This window comes from Carcharhinus amblyrhynchos, chromosome 4, assembly GCF_965287045.1.
Source record: "Carcharhinus amblyrhynchos chromosome 4, sCarAmb.v2.hapA, whole genome shotgun sequence".
Taxonomy (NCBI): Eukaryota; Metazoa; Chordata; class Chondrichthyes; order Carcharhiniformes; family Carcharhinidae; genus Carcharhinus; species Carcharhinus amblyrhynchos.
Window position 1 is genome coordinate 27020296 of NC_137327.1, and position 15486 is coordinate 27035781.

At 40.3% G+C, this 15486-nt stretch overlaps 1 protein-coding gene across 2 annotated transcripts in view; it reads right to left on the bottom strand.

Moving 5' to 3' along the window:
- The window catches only part of banp (BTG3 associated nuclear protein), a 182467-nt gene that overhangs the window by 12084 nt on the left and 154897 nt on the right, over positions 1-15486 (bottom strand). For both annotated transcript variants that reach the window (XM_080186883.1, XM_080186882.1), the window contains exon 12: positions 13778-13921. In XM_080186883.1, coding sequence (XP_080043009.1) covers positions 13778-13921 — 144 coding nt within the window. The remainder of the gene's footprint in view (positions 1-13777; positions 13922-15486) is intronic.

The following is a 15486-nucleotide window of genomic DNA, read 5'->3' on the forward strand; positions in this document are numbered from 1 at the left end:
ATCCCTACTTTGTCAGTAGATTTGTTCCTGGGAACAAGTATCCTTTCCTCACAATAATGCCAAAATAGAAAAATTGTTGGAGTCTAGTCTGATGGCCTAATATACCTTGGGGTTTTGATCTGGAATCCTAACACTTTTACAACGAAAGTGAATAGCTCTCATTTGCCCACAATGTACTCCACCTGTCACCTTTTTAAGTTAATAAAGTTTATTTATTAGTGTGACAAGTAGGTTTAAATTAACACTACAATGAAGTTACTATGAAAATCCCCTAGTCGCCATACTCCGCCATTTGTTTGGGTACACTGAGGGAGAATTTAAGATGGCCAATCCACCTAACCAGCACGTCTTTCAGACTGTGGGAGAAAACCAGAGTACCTGGAAGTAACCCATGCTGACACAGGGAGAATGTGCAGCTCAGCAGAGATAGAGACCCAAGTCAGGAATCAAACCTGGGTCCTGGCACTGTGAGGCACCTTGTGCCACCTTGTTGCCCACCCACCCAACCTGTTTATGTCTCTTTATGTCCTCCTTGCAGTGTTGGTGACTAAAATAGAATGTTTGGCTTGCAATCAGTGCTCCATTTAATTTCAAGCATGAATGCATTGGCTCTCGTTGACTGAATTACATTTTCCATCAAGGAAAGATTGTGCATATTTCTTGGCTCTGGGCATTTATTTTGCATGCATGATGGGGAAATTTCTAGAAGTTAATTTATTCTTTAGAAGCCTCCTTTAATACAACCAAACCAATTCAATAGTTTTTCATGAAGAAGTGATAGCACATATATGCAAATTGTACTGCATCTCTCAGTTTAGGAAGGAATCATGGGGTTCAGAGCCTTCCCAGTCAATGAAGGTGGCAAACAATTGGGAGTTCAGTGCTGGCAATCTCTGGCAGATATTATGAGAACCAGCATGGCATGCCTAGGGATGTTGCAGCAGCATGGACACTGCTAAATAAACAGAACTGAAAAGGTGGTAGTTGAACACAACTAGTTGACTCTTATCTTCCCTCTGTAATGGCCTAGCCATTAAGAAATATATTTGGAATCAACACAGGATTAAGGAGTGAAGAATTGTGGAGAGGAAGCAGTTCGTCACGAATATGATAAAAAAAGTTTGACGGTGGAAAACAAGGACTAAAATGGACTATATTACTGCCATGTTTGCATGTTTTGATTTTGTAAAATGTATGTATATTTATTGTAGAGTACTAGTAGTTTGAAACTGAAAGGATTTGAAAAATGAAATCATCCTTGAATGTTCATGGCGCTTTTGTTTTGAAAGGGAGGGAGGGGTGAAGCTCATGCACCTTTAAGAAAAGTCTTTTCTAAATCATGTCCTCTGTAGCTATAAGCAGCTTTGGGTTTCTTCATTGTTGCTGGGTTGTCTGCTAAAACTCATTTTATTATTGCTTCAATGGTTTAAATTGAGTTTTGTTCATTTTTAAAGTAGGTCTCATGCACTGACTTGGAATTTACAACTGGGTGGCAGATCATATGTTTTGAACTTTTTTTTGTGAAATCAAGGTTTCACTTACAGTTGGGCTGCTAGCTCATGTTTTAGTTAGAAGGTGTTTGGATATCAGTCTGAAAAACAGTGTTTCTCTCTCTCTCTCCCTGGTGTTTTAAATTCTGTTGGCTAGCTGGAAATCCCCTTGTCGTCCTGGAGTGAAAATTCTGCTGTTGGTGGCTTGCTAGCTAGTAACTTGAGTCTGTCTCTCTCTCTCCCTAGTATTTTGGGAAGCTGTTCTGACTTCAAGCTTGTCTGTATGTGTGTCAAGAGAACTGCAGCATTCAACCAAAGGACTAAGTTCCAGCATCACGTGAGCATTTGGATTTTCTGTGCTAAATCTGTGGCAAGGGTTTTGTTTATAGGATTTGTTTGGTTGGAACGATAGTTAGCTGTTAAGATTTATACACTATCATGGTTGTCTTTTTTATCTTGTTTGTAATTGGTAAAAGTTATTGCTAATTTTAACTGAAAAGTTAACTGTATTCTTAAGTAAACTTTGATTGATAAAAGCCCCCTACTGAAATATGTCATGCTTACCCTAGCCAAATTCAACTTGCAAAACTTATGATCCAGGTGGACTTCATAAAACACTTGAGTTTCTGACCTGAATTATAACACAAGCCACTCAATTTAAGGACAATTAGGGATGGGCAACAGTTGTGGCCTTGCCAGTGAAGCCATATCCCATGCAGGAATTTAAAAAAAAGATGTGGGGAACTGACTAAATAGACCAGGTGTTGTTTTTATCTGCCCCTCATTGTTTATATGATTATAATAAGAGGACAACCAAACACTGAAAACGAATATATATTCTTAATCTTCAGAGACTGATTTAAATTTAAACATGGACTTCATTTACAACGATCCTGTCACCACCTTTCAGGATTTAACAATGATATACAATAATATGTACTTTATGATCTGAAATGATGCATTATATACATTATACACAGTTTATAAACAGTGACCAATGTCATATGCAAAACCCTTCATCTGGGAAAGTAAAAGTCAGTTTTGACATGAAATACAAAGATATCATAATTTAATTATTTTTCTGATAGACTGTCACAGCAACAATGGGTAAAATAGGATAGCACAAAACCATGATTCTTACATACTAATGACAGTAAGAAATTAACAAAATAACCTTATACTTTGGTATATACTATTTTTTTCTTAAGTATTAAAAGGACTGTACTTCAATCATTCACAGTGGGTAACAGGACTAGTTTATCATATATAAAATGAAGAACTGTACAAAATACAGAAGCTCTTTGGCTCCAGAATGAGAGGAAAATAAATATTTTTCTCATGATAGTGTAAGCTTTTGGATTGTATTTGTACTACTTGAGTGCTATAATGATACAAGCTTTAGATTCTTATGGACTGAGTTCTGCTATACAAAAAGCAAGCCAGTATCAGAAGTACTAGTTGTGCAAATATCAATGGCATACTGCTAAAACTAACCTATTTTACTTTAAAGATAATAATTAATTCTTGGACTGTAGTCAAATTACAAACAAAAGCTTCTCAAGAGATGATCCAACTCTCTTATAACACGTTCTAGATTTTTCAAGTAAACTAACGTTAATTAAACATTAAGTGAATTAAACCATGTGTTTTATGCCCGATTTCTGAGGCCATTTCATAAGTAGAATAATTTTCAGAATTCCTCTCAATGGATTAGAAAATATATTGCTTAATCTATCCACAGATCAGTAGAATAATTGTTGTTTCATCGTGGGGTGCAATGTCCTAATCCCTATATGTGAGACAAATGTTAAATTGCAAGTTAATGTATTTCTTGATTATGGGAAATAAAATAAATGAATGCTATGACCAACACTGCATTGCTCCAAATTGTAATAACATGCTGTTTTGCTCCTTCGTTCCACCAAATTCTTTACCTAAGCAATGTTGCTGCAGGCATCATGAATAGTGGGCAGGTGTCTCTACCTGTGGAGGGGTGAGGGGAGAGAAACCAGATGAACAAATCTCCACCAAGTTGTTCCCATGCACAGTACTTCACGTGCATCAATGCCGGAGATAATTTGGAACAGGGTGTTTACTATACTGCCTGGTCACTGGAGGCTTACTGAAGGGTCTATAAACATGAAGAGAGAAGTGGTGGAAGACAGCTATCTAGAAGATTGAAGTGGCTAAAGAGCCTGGGTGAAAAATTCACAAAATGCCAGATTTGGAGAACCTAAGGTAATAGGACAGAGAAGGTTGGAGCAAATGCAGTGACAGGACTGGCCAAAGAGTGATTGAAGTCAGAGTTGGTGACATTGTTGCAGCAAACACAGATTGATATAGTTTCACATAATCCAAAGTCAAAAATATCCAGAACAGTATACCAGGTACATTACTGTAAAGCAATGACATTTTAATGAAACCAAGAAACAACTAACCCAAATGAATTCTGAACTGAATGAGCTGTTCAACACACTTCAGCGAGCTGGGATCTCTTTTAAAGGTATAATGTTGATTTGGATAAATACATCATAAAAAACTAAAAAAAACAACAAGATCAGTCTAAGTAAATATGATTCAAATGGATTAAAAACTAAACTAAAATGAGATGAAGATGGAAAATGACCAGTACAAATCTGGCAAAGTGATAGGAAATGTGGCCCACTGAAATGTTATAAAAAATGCAGCAACTTGCCAAGTGGGTGATCAGGGGAGAGGGGGGTATTTTCCACTCAGATTTCCATCAGATGGGTTCAGCAACAGAGGCAGAAAATCTCACATTATGTCCAAATTACGGTGGCAAGTGGTTAGCACTGCTGCCTCTCAGTGCCAGGGATCCTGGTTTGAATCCCAGCTTGGGTCACTGCCTGTGAGGAGACTGCACGTTCTCCCTGTGTCTGCGAGGTTTCCTCTGGGTGCTCCGGTTTCCTCCCACAGTCCAAAAGACTTGCTGATCCATGCTAAATTCTCCCTCAGTGTACCCAAACAGGTGCTGAGTGTGGCAACTACAGGATTTTCACAGTAACTTCATTGCAGTGTTAATGTAAGCCTACTTGTGAAACTAATAAATAAACTTTAAAAAAAATTATGTTTCATGCCAATGTCCCCTCCCTCTACCAGTGATGTAATGGGGTGATCTGGAGAATGAATCCATTTGATATTAAATTTAGATTACATTTTACAGCTTCGGAAATAGGCAAATGTAATTTGAATTGTAATAGTTTAAAATTAGCTATGAGAACTTTCAGGCATGTCGATATACTATAGCATAAGACATTGTGTTTATGCTTTAAGTGATCTAGTTAACTTTCTTAATTGTATTTGTAAAGGTATTGTATTTATGCTTTAACTGATTTTGTTACCTCAGATATAAATTGTGCTGCAAACCCTTGTACTGGGTAAGAAGTCATCGGAAGAATTGATCTCCCAATGTATGTGCCTGGCTGCACATTCCCCACCCACCACTGGGCCATGCGCGCGCACACATCATACACAGACAGAAGAAAGTCAATTCACGTTGGCATGAGGGCAGACTGGTGTGAATCCCAACTGGTCTCCAAGATGTGCACCTGATGACCAGACCTCCGAGGAGCTCAGGTGTTTGACGGAGGGGAAGAGGTGAGTTTCCACTAGCAGCATCTAAAAATGGTGCCCTGGTCTTCAAAAAACTAAGTTGCTAGCAGGGTTTGATGCTGGGGACCTGCTCCTTGCTATATTTTTAAAATTATGCCTTGAACGATACAGCAGAGAAAACTACCAATGGTGCCGGCAGCTCCAACTCTACTTTTCTGGCCGATATTCGGGAAAATTTCACCCAGCGTCTTGAAATAGGGTGTACCCGCTGAGCATAATGCTTAACATTACAGGGAAAGATCTTTTCAGTACTGAAACAGCAGAAGGGCAATAAAAAAAGGTAAAATATACAAATAAACTTAAACTGAGGTTGAGCATAAAGTAAATATGCTAAATGGTGATTTTGTCCCTAGTATTCCTAAGTGGTGACATGAGTAATATGCCTATTCCAAAGATACATTCAGTTAAATCCAATATTTTATTACATATCTTTGGAATTCTTACGTAGGATAAATGAGCTCAAAAGAAATGAATCACATGTTTACAAAATCACAAAACTAAATCAATCAGTAATATATATCTATCCTAATGTGATAGGAGAGATTAGAAGATGATCCTTGGGGCATTAATAATAATTTGAAGGAGTTAACTTGTAGAGAGATACCAGTAGCTTGGCAAAACAATTACTAATAATGAGAGACCATTAAAGGTGATTTTATTAAACTAAAACAATGAAGATAGTTATTAGGAGCAGACTTGAGGATCATCTGCCAACAATGGTTAATGTTAGTCAAGACCAACTCGGAAGAAAATATCTCACCTGACTAACCTTCCCGACATAAAGTTAAAGTTAAAGTTTATTTATTAGTCACAAGTAGGCTTACATTAACACTGCAATAAAGTTATTGTGAAAATCCCCTAGTCGCCACGCACCTGTTTGGGTACACTAAGGGAGAATTTAGCATGGTCAATGCACCTAACCAGCACATCTTTCGGACTGTGGGAGGAAACTGGAGCACCTGGAAGAAACCCATGCAGACACAGGGAGAATATGCAGACGTGTGACCCATATCTGGAATCGAACCCGGGTCCCTGGCGCTGTGCAGCAGCAGTGCTAACCACTGTTAAATCCAATATTTTGTTACATATTTTATGGCATTTTTTTCATTCCAAAACAATCAAATAAAGTCAAATTCAGAGTCTCAACAAGTTCAGACATTCCCAATCCAAGCTGACAAGGCAGGGCTCTCACTTCCTGTCTTGGGCTTGATCTACATGATCCAAGCTGATTGGAGTAAGCATAGCTCCTCCTCCAAGGCTTGATCTCATTTGCATCTTAGCCAAAAGGCTGAGATGCCACTTTTAAAAATTGCTTCAAATGAAGCCAAAATGTAACCTACTGACTTCAACCAAGCACAGCATGTTGATGCTACACTTGATCTTAGCCAAAGGGCTCAAAGAAATAAATCGCACGTTTGCAAAATCACAAAACCAAATCAATCGGTGATATATATCTATTCTAATGTTTCCCACCATGCCACTCTAACATATTTGACGAATTGAGAAATATATCTTGTTTATCAAACTTAAAGCAATGGGGATTGGAGCAAACAATGGGAAGTACTAAGAAACTGGTATTGGGTAAGAAGCAATTAGTACTTATTAAATGAGTTATGCTGGAGTATAATGGAATACTGAGTGAGGTGAGCTAGATTTAGAAATCAAAGACGATGTAGGTTGCTGCTGCAGTGGAACCCCAAACCTCTGCAATTGTAATCCTCCATCCCAGTTCCTGCAACTTTGCTTCTGACAACTCTGACCCAATTTCCAACAACCCTGTTCTTCACTTGCTATACGATTAGGACAGAGACTCAAATGACGGTAGCCTCTTTACTACGAAAATATACCCCGGTGACTTTTAAGCAGATAGTTTTAAAGCACCAACCAATGTTAAATCCAGTTTGCCCGAGCTACAGAGTAAACCTACGGGGAGAAATCTCATTGAAACTTCTAAAATTCTGACAGGCTTAGACATGGTAGATCCAGAAAGAACGTTCCCGATGGTGGGGGAGTCAGAACTAAGGGTTATAGTTTGAAGATAAGGGGTAAATCTTTTAGAACTGAGGTGAGGAGAAATTTCTTCACCCAGAGGGTGATGAATGTGCGGAATTCACTACCACAGAAAGTAGTTGAGGACAAAACGTTGTCTGATTTCGAGAAATTAAATATAGTTCTGTGGGTATATGGTGGGGAAGGGAGATCAGGATACTGAATTTGCTGATCATTCATGATCAAAATGAATGGCAGAGCAGGCTCGAAGAGCCGTACACTATAGTTCTGCTTCTAGTTTCTGTGTTTGAACATCCTTCAAAAGCAGAACTGTGACAATAATATTTCTACTCCTTTGTGTTAGGTCTTCCAAACATAGAGCTAGAAACTTCCTTTGCCCTCCTTTTAGGCGAAAGGATCACAATTTGTGATCTGTCTGCACCTGGATATGAACAGTATGTAAACTTGGTGTTCCTGCCTCATTTATCTGACTGTAGTATGAAGCTAAGTGAACCCTTCATTGCTGAAGTCCTCTTGACATCTCTGTACTTTGTGCTCAGTCAGAGGCTGATCAGCATTATTATTATTTGAAGTTTATTTATTATAAATATTCCAGATGCTTTACAATAAAGTTCTTAAGGATCAGTTTAGGTAATTTCAGTGCCTGGCCCTTTAATGATGCCATCGAGGTCCTATTTATAGCAGAATACTTGTAGGTGCAGGTGGCTTATGAATATGTGCCTGGATCCATGTCCAGGTTTGCTATCCTGGTATCATATTAGCTAGCTTGGGTGTATGACATTCACAGCATTCTGGCACACTGGGTTGTAGGAAGTATGATATGGGTATGCCGGCGTTGGACTGGCGTAAACACAGTAAAAAGTCTGACAACACCAGGTTTTAGTCCAACCTATTTATTTGATAATATACTCACAAGCTTTCGAGGGACACCCTCTTCGTCAGGTGAATGGAGAGTTCTGGCCTCAGACAGAGCATATAAAGCACAGACAGTTTAGAGATTACTGATTAGAATGCGAATCTTTACACCTAACCTGCTGTTCAAGACCTGAAGTGGCTGATAATGTGAGTGGAAGGAGCACTGATCACAGTTTAAAGAGATGTGTATTGTCTCCAGACAGTACAGTAAGTGAGGTTTTGCAAACCCAGGCAAGTCACGGGGGTTACAGATAGTGCGACATGAACCCAAGATCCCTGTTGAGACCGTCCTCATGTGTGCGGAACTTGGCTATCAGTCTCTGTTCAGCGACTCTGCGCTGTCGTGTGTCATGAAGGCCGCCTTGGAGAATGCTTACCCGAAGGTCAGAGGCTGAATGCCCGTGACCACTGAAGTGTTCGCCAACAGGAAGGGAACAGTCTTGCCTGGTGACTGTCGAGCGATGTTCATTCATCCGTTGTCGTAGCGTCTGCATGGTCTCCCCAATGTACCATGCTTCGGGACATCCTTTAGAACATAGAACATAGAACACTACAGCACAAACAGGCCCTTCGGCCCACAAGTTGCGCCGATCACATCATCACCTACCAACCTACAGACCTATCTATAACCCTCAATCTCATTAAACCCCATATACTCATCCAGAAGTCTTTTAAAAGACCCCAGCGAGTTCGCCTCCACCACCACTGACGGCAGCCGATTCCATTCACTCACCACCCTCTGAGTGAAAAACTTACCCCTAACATCACTTCTGAACCTCCCTCCCCGCACCTTAAATCTGTGTCCTCTCGTAGCGACCATTTCAAACCGGGGAAATAGCCTCTGAGAGTCCACCCTATCTATTCCTCTCAACATTTTGTAAACTTCTATCAGGTCGCCTCTCAACCTTCGTCTCTCCAGGGAAAAGAGTCCCAGCTCCCTCAACCTAACTTCATAAGGCATGCCTCCCAGTCCAGGCAACATCCTTGTAAATCTCCTCTGCACCCTTTCAATAGCTTCTACATCCTTCCTATAGTGAGGCGATGTATCGATGACATTTTCTTCCTTTGGCCTCATGGTGAACAATCACTGAAACAACTATATGATGATATCAACAAATTCCACCCCACCATCAGACTCACCATGGACTATTCCCCAGAATCAGTTGCATTCTTGGACACACGCATCTCCATTAAGGCCGGTCACCTCAGCACCTCACTGTACCGCAAGCCCACAGACAATCTCACAATGCTCCACTTCTCCAGTTTCCACCCTAAACATGTTAAAGAAGCTATTCCCTATGGACAAGCCCTCCGTATACACAGGATTTGCTCAGATGAGGAGGATCGTGACAGACACCTCCAGACCCTGAAAGATGCCCTCATAAGAACAGGATATGGTGCTCGACTCATAGATCGGCAGTTCCGATGCGCCACAGCGAAAAACCGCACCGATCTCCTCAGAAGGCAAACACAGGACACAGTGGACAGAGTACCCTTCGTCGTCCAGTACTTCCCCGGAGCGGAGAAGCTACAACATCTTCTCCGGAGTCTTCAACATATCATTGATGAAGACGAACATCTCGCCAGGGCTATCCCCACACCCTCACTTCTTGCTTTCAGACAACCACACAACCTCAAACAGACCATTGTTCGCAGCAAACTACCCAGCCTTCAGGAGAACAGTGACCACAATACCACACAACCCTGCCACAGCAACCTCTGCAAGACATGCCGGATCATCGACATGGATACCATCATCACACGTGAGAATACCGTCCACCAGGTACATGGTAAATACTCTTGCAACTCGGCCAACATTGTCTACCTGATACGTTGCAAGAAAGGATGTCCCGAAGCATGGTACATTGGGGAGACCATGCAGACGCTACGACAACGGATGAATGAACATCGCTCGACAGTCACCAGGCAAGACTGTTCCCTTCCTGTTGGCGAACACTTCAGTGGTCACGGGCATTCAGCCTCTGACCTTCGGGTAAGCATTCTCCAAGGCGGCCTTCATGACACACGACAGCGCAGAGTCGCTGAACAGAGACTGATAGCCAAGTTCCGCACACATGAGGACGGTCTCAACAGGGATCTTGGGTTCATGTCGCACTATCTGTAACCCCCGTGACTTGCCTGGGTTTGCAAAACCTCACTCACTGTACTGTCTGGAGACAATACACATCTCTTTAAACTGTGATCAGTGCTCCTTCCACTCACATTATCAGCCACTTCAGGTCTTGAACAGCAGGTTAGGTGTAAAGATTCGCATTCTAATCAGTAATCTCTAAACTGTCTGTGCTTTATATGCTCTGTCTGAGGCCAGAACTCTCCATTCACCTGACGAAGAGGGTGTCCCTCGAAAGCTTGTGAGTATATTATCAAATAAATAGGTTGGACTAAAACCTGGTGTTGTCAGGCTTTTTATTGTAGGAAGTAGCCAATGCTACACTGCACCTATGTGAAGTGGTGCTTGGTTTCCCGTTACTACAGCAATCATGTCCATAAATCTTTGTGAGACTTCCTAGTCAATATTGACTCTAGAAATGGTGGTGAAGGCTAATAAAGTAAATGGAGATGACAACCAATGTAGTGCTAAACATATCAAGTACGCTAGTAAAACATTTGCACATTTAGCAGTAAAGGAAAATTCATTAAAGCACTACATTCCTCATAGATAATTGCTCTCTAAGAATAAACCTGAAAAATACTGATTTTAATTAAAAAAAAGCAGGAAATCCTCAGCTGGTCTAGCAGCATCTGTAGAGATAGAAACAAATTTAATGTTTCAGGTCTGTAACATTTCATTAGGGACTGAGAAAAGTCAGCCACATAATAAGTTTTGAGGAAGCCGGTGGGGGTGGAGAGATGAATAAAATGGAAGATCTGCAATAGAATGGAGAGCAGGAGATTAAAAGGTTTCATGGTACAAAAGAAGTGATAATTGGACAGCTTAAGAAACAAAATATGTGTTTAAAGTTTTTGTCACATTATCTCTTCAGCCCCCTTATCCTATAACAAATCTTCCATTTTGTTTTTCTTCCCATTGTTCCCCTTCTTAGTTGTTCAAAACCTATAACATTATTAACTCTTCTCAGTTCAAATGAAAGGTATAGTTCAAGAACATTATTCTCTCCAGAGATGATGCCAGCTCTGCAGAATATTTTCAGTATTTTCTGCTTTCATCTCAGATTTCCAATATCTGCAGTATTTTGCTTTCATAGCTATTGCTTTTAAGCCATTAGCCAAATAAGACTCAGGATAGGGGCGGGTACAGACAATCTACTCACTGGGACCCCAACTCATTAGCCAGGCGATCTGTCAATCTGGATGGTTAGTGCCCAAAGCAGGCAAGCCGGCATGTAGGCTATCCCTGATTTACAGGCTAATCGACCAATGAGTGCTGTCGTTTGAACAACAGCAATGAGCAGTTGAGTAGTAGAACGTGCCAGCTTCCTTTCTCACCTGGTGGATTTCTCTTTGTGCCTGGTCATCATGGAGTGCTGTTTCTTTAATCTTGGCTGAAGTACAAGCAGGTTGGTGACAGCTGTTTCAGAGCAAATACTCCTGATTTGATTTCATTTATTATTGTCACATGTATTGGTATAGAGTGAAAAGTGTTGTTTCTTGCACGCTATACAGAAAAAGCATGCCATTCATAGAGCAGGAAAGGAAACAGTGCAGAATGTAGTGTTTCTGTCATAGCTAGGACGTAGAGAGAAAGATCAAATTAATGCGAGGTAGGTCCATTCAAAAGTCTGATGGCAGTAGGGAAGAAGCTGTTTTTGAGTCAAATAGTACACGATCTCAGACTTTTCTATCTTCTTTCTGACGGAAGAAAGTGGAAGAGAGTATATCCGGGCTACATCGGGTCCTTGATTATGCTGGCTGCTTTCCTGAGGCATCGGGAACTGTAGACAGTGTCAATGGATAAGAGGCTAGTTTGTGTGATGGACTGGGCTTCATTGACCACTCTTTGTAGTTTTTTGCAGTCTTGGGAAAAGCAGGAGACATACCAAGCTGTGATACAACCAGAAACAATGTTTTCTATAGTGCATCTGCTGAAGCTGGTGCGAGTTGTAGCAGAAATGCCAAATTTCCTTAGTCTCTTGAGAAAGTAGAGGCGTTGGTGGGCTTTCTTAATGAAAGCATCCACATGGAGGAACCAGGGCACGTTGTTGGTGATCTGGAGACCTAAAAATCTGAAGCTCTCGACCACTTCTACTTTATTCCCATTGAAGTAGACAGGAGCATGCCCTGCACTCCACTTCCTGAAGTTGATGACTATCTTCTTCATTTTGTTGACATTGAGGGAGAGATTATTGTCATCACACCAGTTCACCAGATTCTCTACCTCTTTCCTGTACTCAAATTCCCCCACCTCACACATCTCTGCAATCTGCCACTTCTTTCCCCTGTATACTGCCAGCCAGTGGATTCTGCTTCAGGCTCAAATTATCCATTTCAAATCCTCCATTCATCGGAACCAATTCCTTGACCAAGGGCCATTTTGAGATTTAAAACCGGTTCCCTCTGCTTCTCCAACTGACTCCAAGTATCTGTTGCTATCAAAACCAGCCAGATGTTGGGTTGGGAAGCACCAGGTAAGAGAACAATAACAGTGTGAAATGACTGGGCAGGCACCTATTTTGGCCGTAAATGGAATTTGAGTCTACTTTCAAGTTCCTTCCAATTATCTGGAGCAAAAGGTAATAAATTGAGATCTGGAAGTCTGATCACCTTTCAGAGCTTTGCCTACCAGGATGCATCATCCTTGTTGTGTGCAGGCTCCATTAATAAATACTTCTACCAGATGTCTAATGACAATTTGATTTGGCTCAGCATCTACTGCAGATATTTTGCATTCAAGAGAAAGACCTAACAGCCCAAGGCTATTGATGTACCTACTAAGAAGCGGAATAGAATTTCAATACTATACAAAATAGTCCAGCAGGATTTTGTATTCAATAGTACATAAGCAAATTTGCAGGCCTGGGCATAATGGCAGTTGTTAAAACCCATTAAAAGATTGCCATCAATGTTCAAAAAAGCTGTGAAAATTCTTGGAATTACTTGGGTGATTGTTTTGCAAAGTAAAAATGGGAAAGAACACGTATAGAATCCCTACAGTGTAGAAAGAAGTCATTCAGCCTATTGAGCTGCACCACCAACAACCGCCCTCCTCAGGCCCAATCCCCGTAATCCCATGTATTACCCTGCTAATCTCCCTGACATTAAGGGGTATTGAGCATGAACAATTAACCTAACTTGCACATCTTTTGACATGTCAGGGAGTAATAAGGCCTGTGATTCTATCAGAAGCAAAGCACCTCGTGACTCATATCTCCAGCCCTTCCCAGGTTCTGGGCCCTCAAGCCTTCCCAACTCAGTCCAGCACTTCACTTGATGTTAATAAGGAATTCGTCACCTATTCTGTACCCTATGAAAAATTCTTTCAGCTCCAACTCATCAACATAATGTAGCAAGTACCAAGATCAGTTCAACTCCATTGTGACAATGGTTCCCAATCTAGAGAACGTTTGGTGAGGGTTAAAGACAAACTGGCGTAGGTGGTTGCGGAATTACAGTCCTGAAAACAGGAGAAGCGCCAGGACCCAAGATTTCTGTCTCTGACCTTGAAGACAAGATTACAACTATACTGGTCAATGAATTTACCTCATAATAACGAGGAAATAAATTATCTAAGTCTGAATTCTGTTACTCACTTGAGCTGCTGTGGTATGATCTGTTACTGGTGCAAGTTGTACATATTGCACCTGGATATCACTTCCCTGTAGAGGTGATCCATCTACTCCACTGGTTGGATGTTCAGCAGAAGCCACTGCAATTAACTGTGCACCTTGCAATACCTACAAAATACACAAATAATGCTTGAGCACAAGTATAGTCAATGTATTTGTTTAATATACTTTCTGGCCAGTCTTTTATTTAAACATCCTTGCCAAAATAGTCGATAAATGAAAGTATGCCATAAACAAAAATACATGAAATAAAGGTCACTATCAATATTTTAAAATGCTAATATTCATACATTTGCATAACATAGCTCATGTCAATTACTGGTTTTGGCTAAGATACATCTTGAATGTGCAGGTAGCTACTTTAAAAGATAAATAAATTAGAATTAATTTATTAATGTTAACTTGAAGCATGAACATCTTTGTTCAAAGCTGATTGTGATTCATAGTCATTACAACACAGAAGGAGGCAATTCAGCCCATCTCGTCTAAGCCAGAAAGCTCCATCGCCTCAATCACATTGCCATTACATCAAAATGTCCACAGGTCACAAAAGACTAACACAAGGACTGTTACATGGATCATCCATAATTACTTGGTTTACTAACCATAAGAGAAGAAAATCTAGTGTAATTTTTTGAAGAAGTGGAAAGAGATAAATATTAATGAAATCCCATGAGAAACTTGAAACTATGACAAACAACACTAGAGAGACTTTATCATTATGATAGTCTGCTTTTCAAGACTGGTTAACAAGTTGTACCTGACATAAAAAAGTTAAATATATAGAACTGGAATTTATTCCTGTTCCTTTTGTGAATCTTGTTCAATAGTTGGAAAGTGAAGTGTTTCCAAAAGTTACCATTATACTTGAGTTTAAGCTTGATTTGCCCAGCACTAAAGCACCTATTGCATAAATAGGTACTAGAATAGAACGCACTGCCTAAGCAGGGTGGAATAGAAATAAAGCTTCATGTAATGTTACCATCCTGATTACGAAGCAATATTGGCAGAGATCTTAAAAATTATCAAGATAATAGGTATGTCGCTTGAGAAGGGATTAAGAGGGAAAGGTCGGATAGACTGGATCTGTATGCATTGGAGTTAGAAAGAATGAGAGGTGATCTTATTCATACACAAAATCCTGAGGGGACTTGACAAGGTTGACTGTGAAAGGATATTTCCCCTTCTGGTAGGAATTAGAACTAGGAGACACAGTTTAAAAATACTTGGTCTTCTATTTAAAATGGAGATGAGAAGAAATTTCTTCTTGGAGTGTCATGAACCTTCCGAATTCTCCTCCCAGGGATTGGTGAAGACAGGATTAATGAACATTTTTGAGGCAAACGTAGATTAATTCTTGAGTAACAAGGGAATCAAAAGGCGGCATGGGGAATGTGGAGTTGAGACTGCAATTGGATCAACCATGATTTTGTTGAATAGTGGTGCACGCTCCAGGAACCAGGACTGCTCATGCTCCTAATTTCTACACTTGTATGCATGAATAATTACAGAATTACATGTACTTTTTCCCCTTTGTAGTACCCTGTGTGTTTTTACTCCAGTTGTTTCCACTATTCAGATTGTTTGAAAGCCTATTTTTTCACTTTAATCATGCTTCAGTTTAGGTCTTATCAAAAGAAAATGTGTTTATCTTTACCATTTATATAGATGAT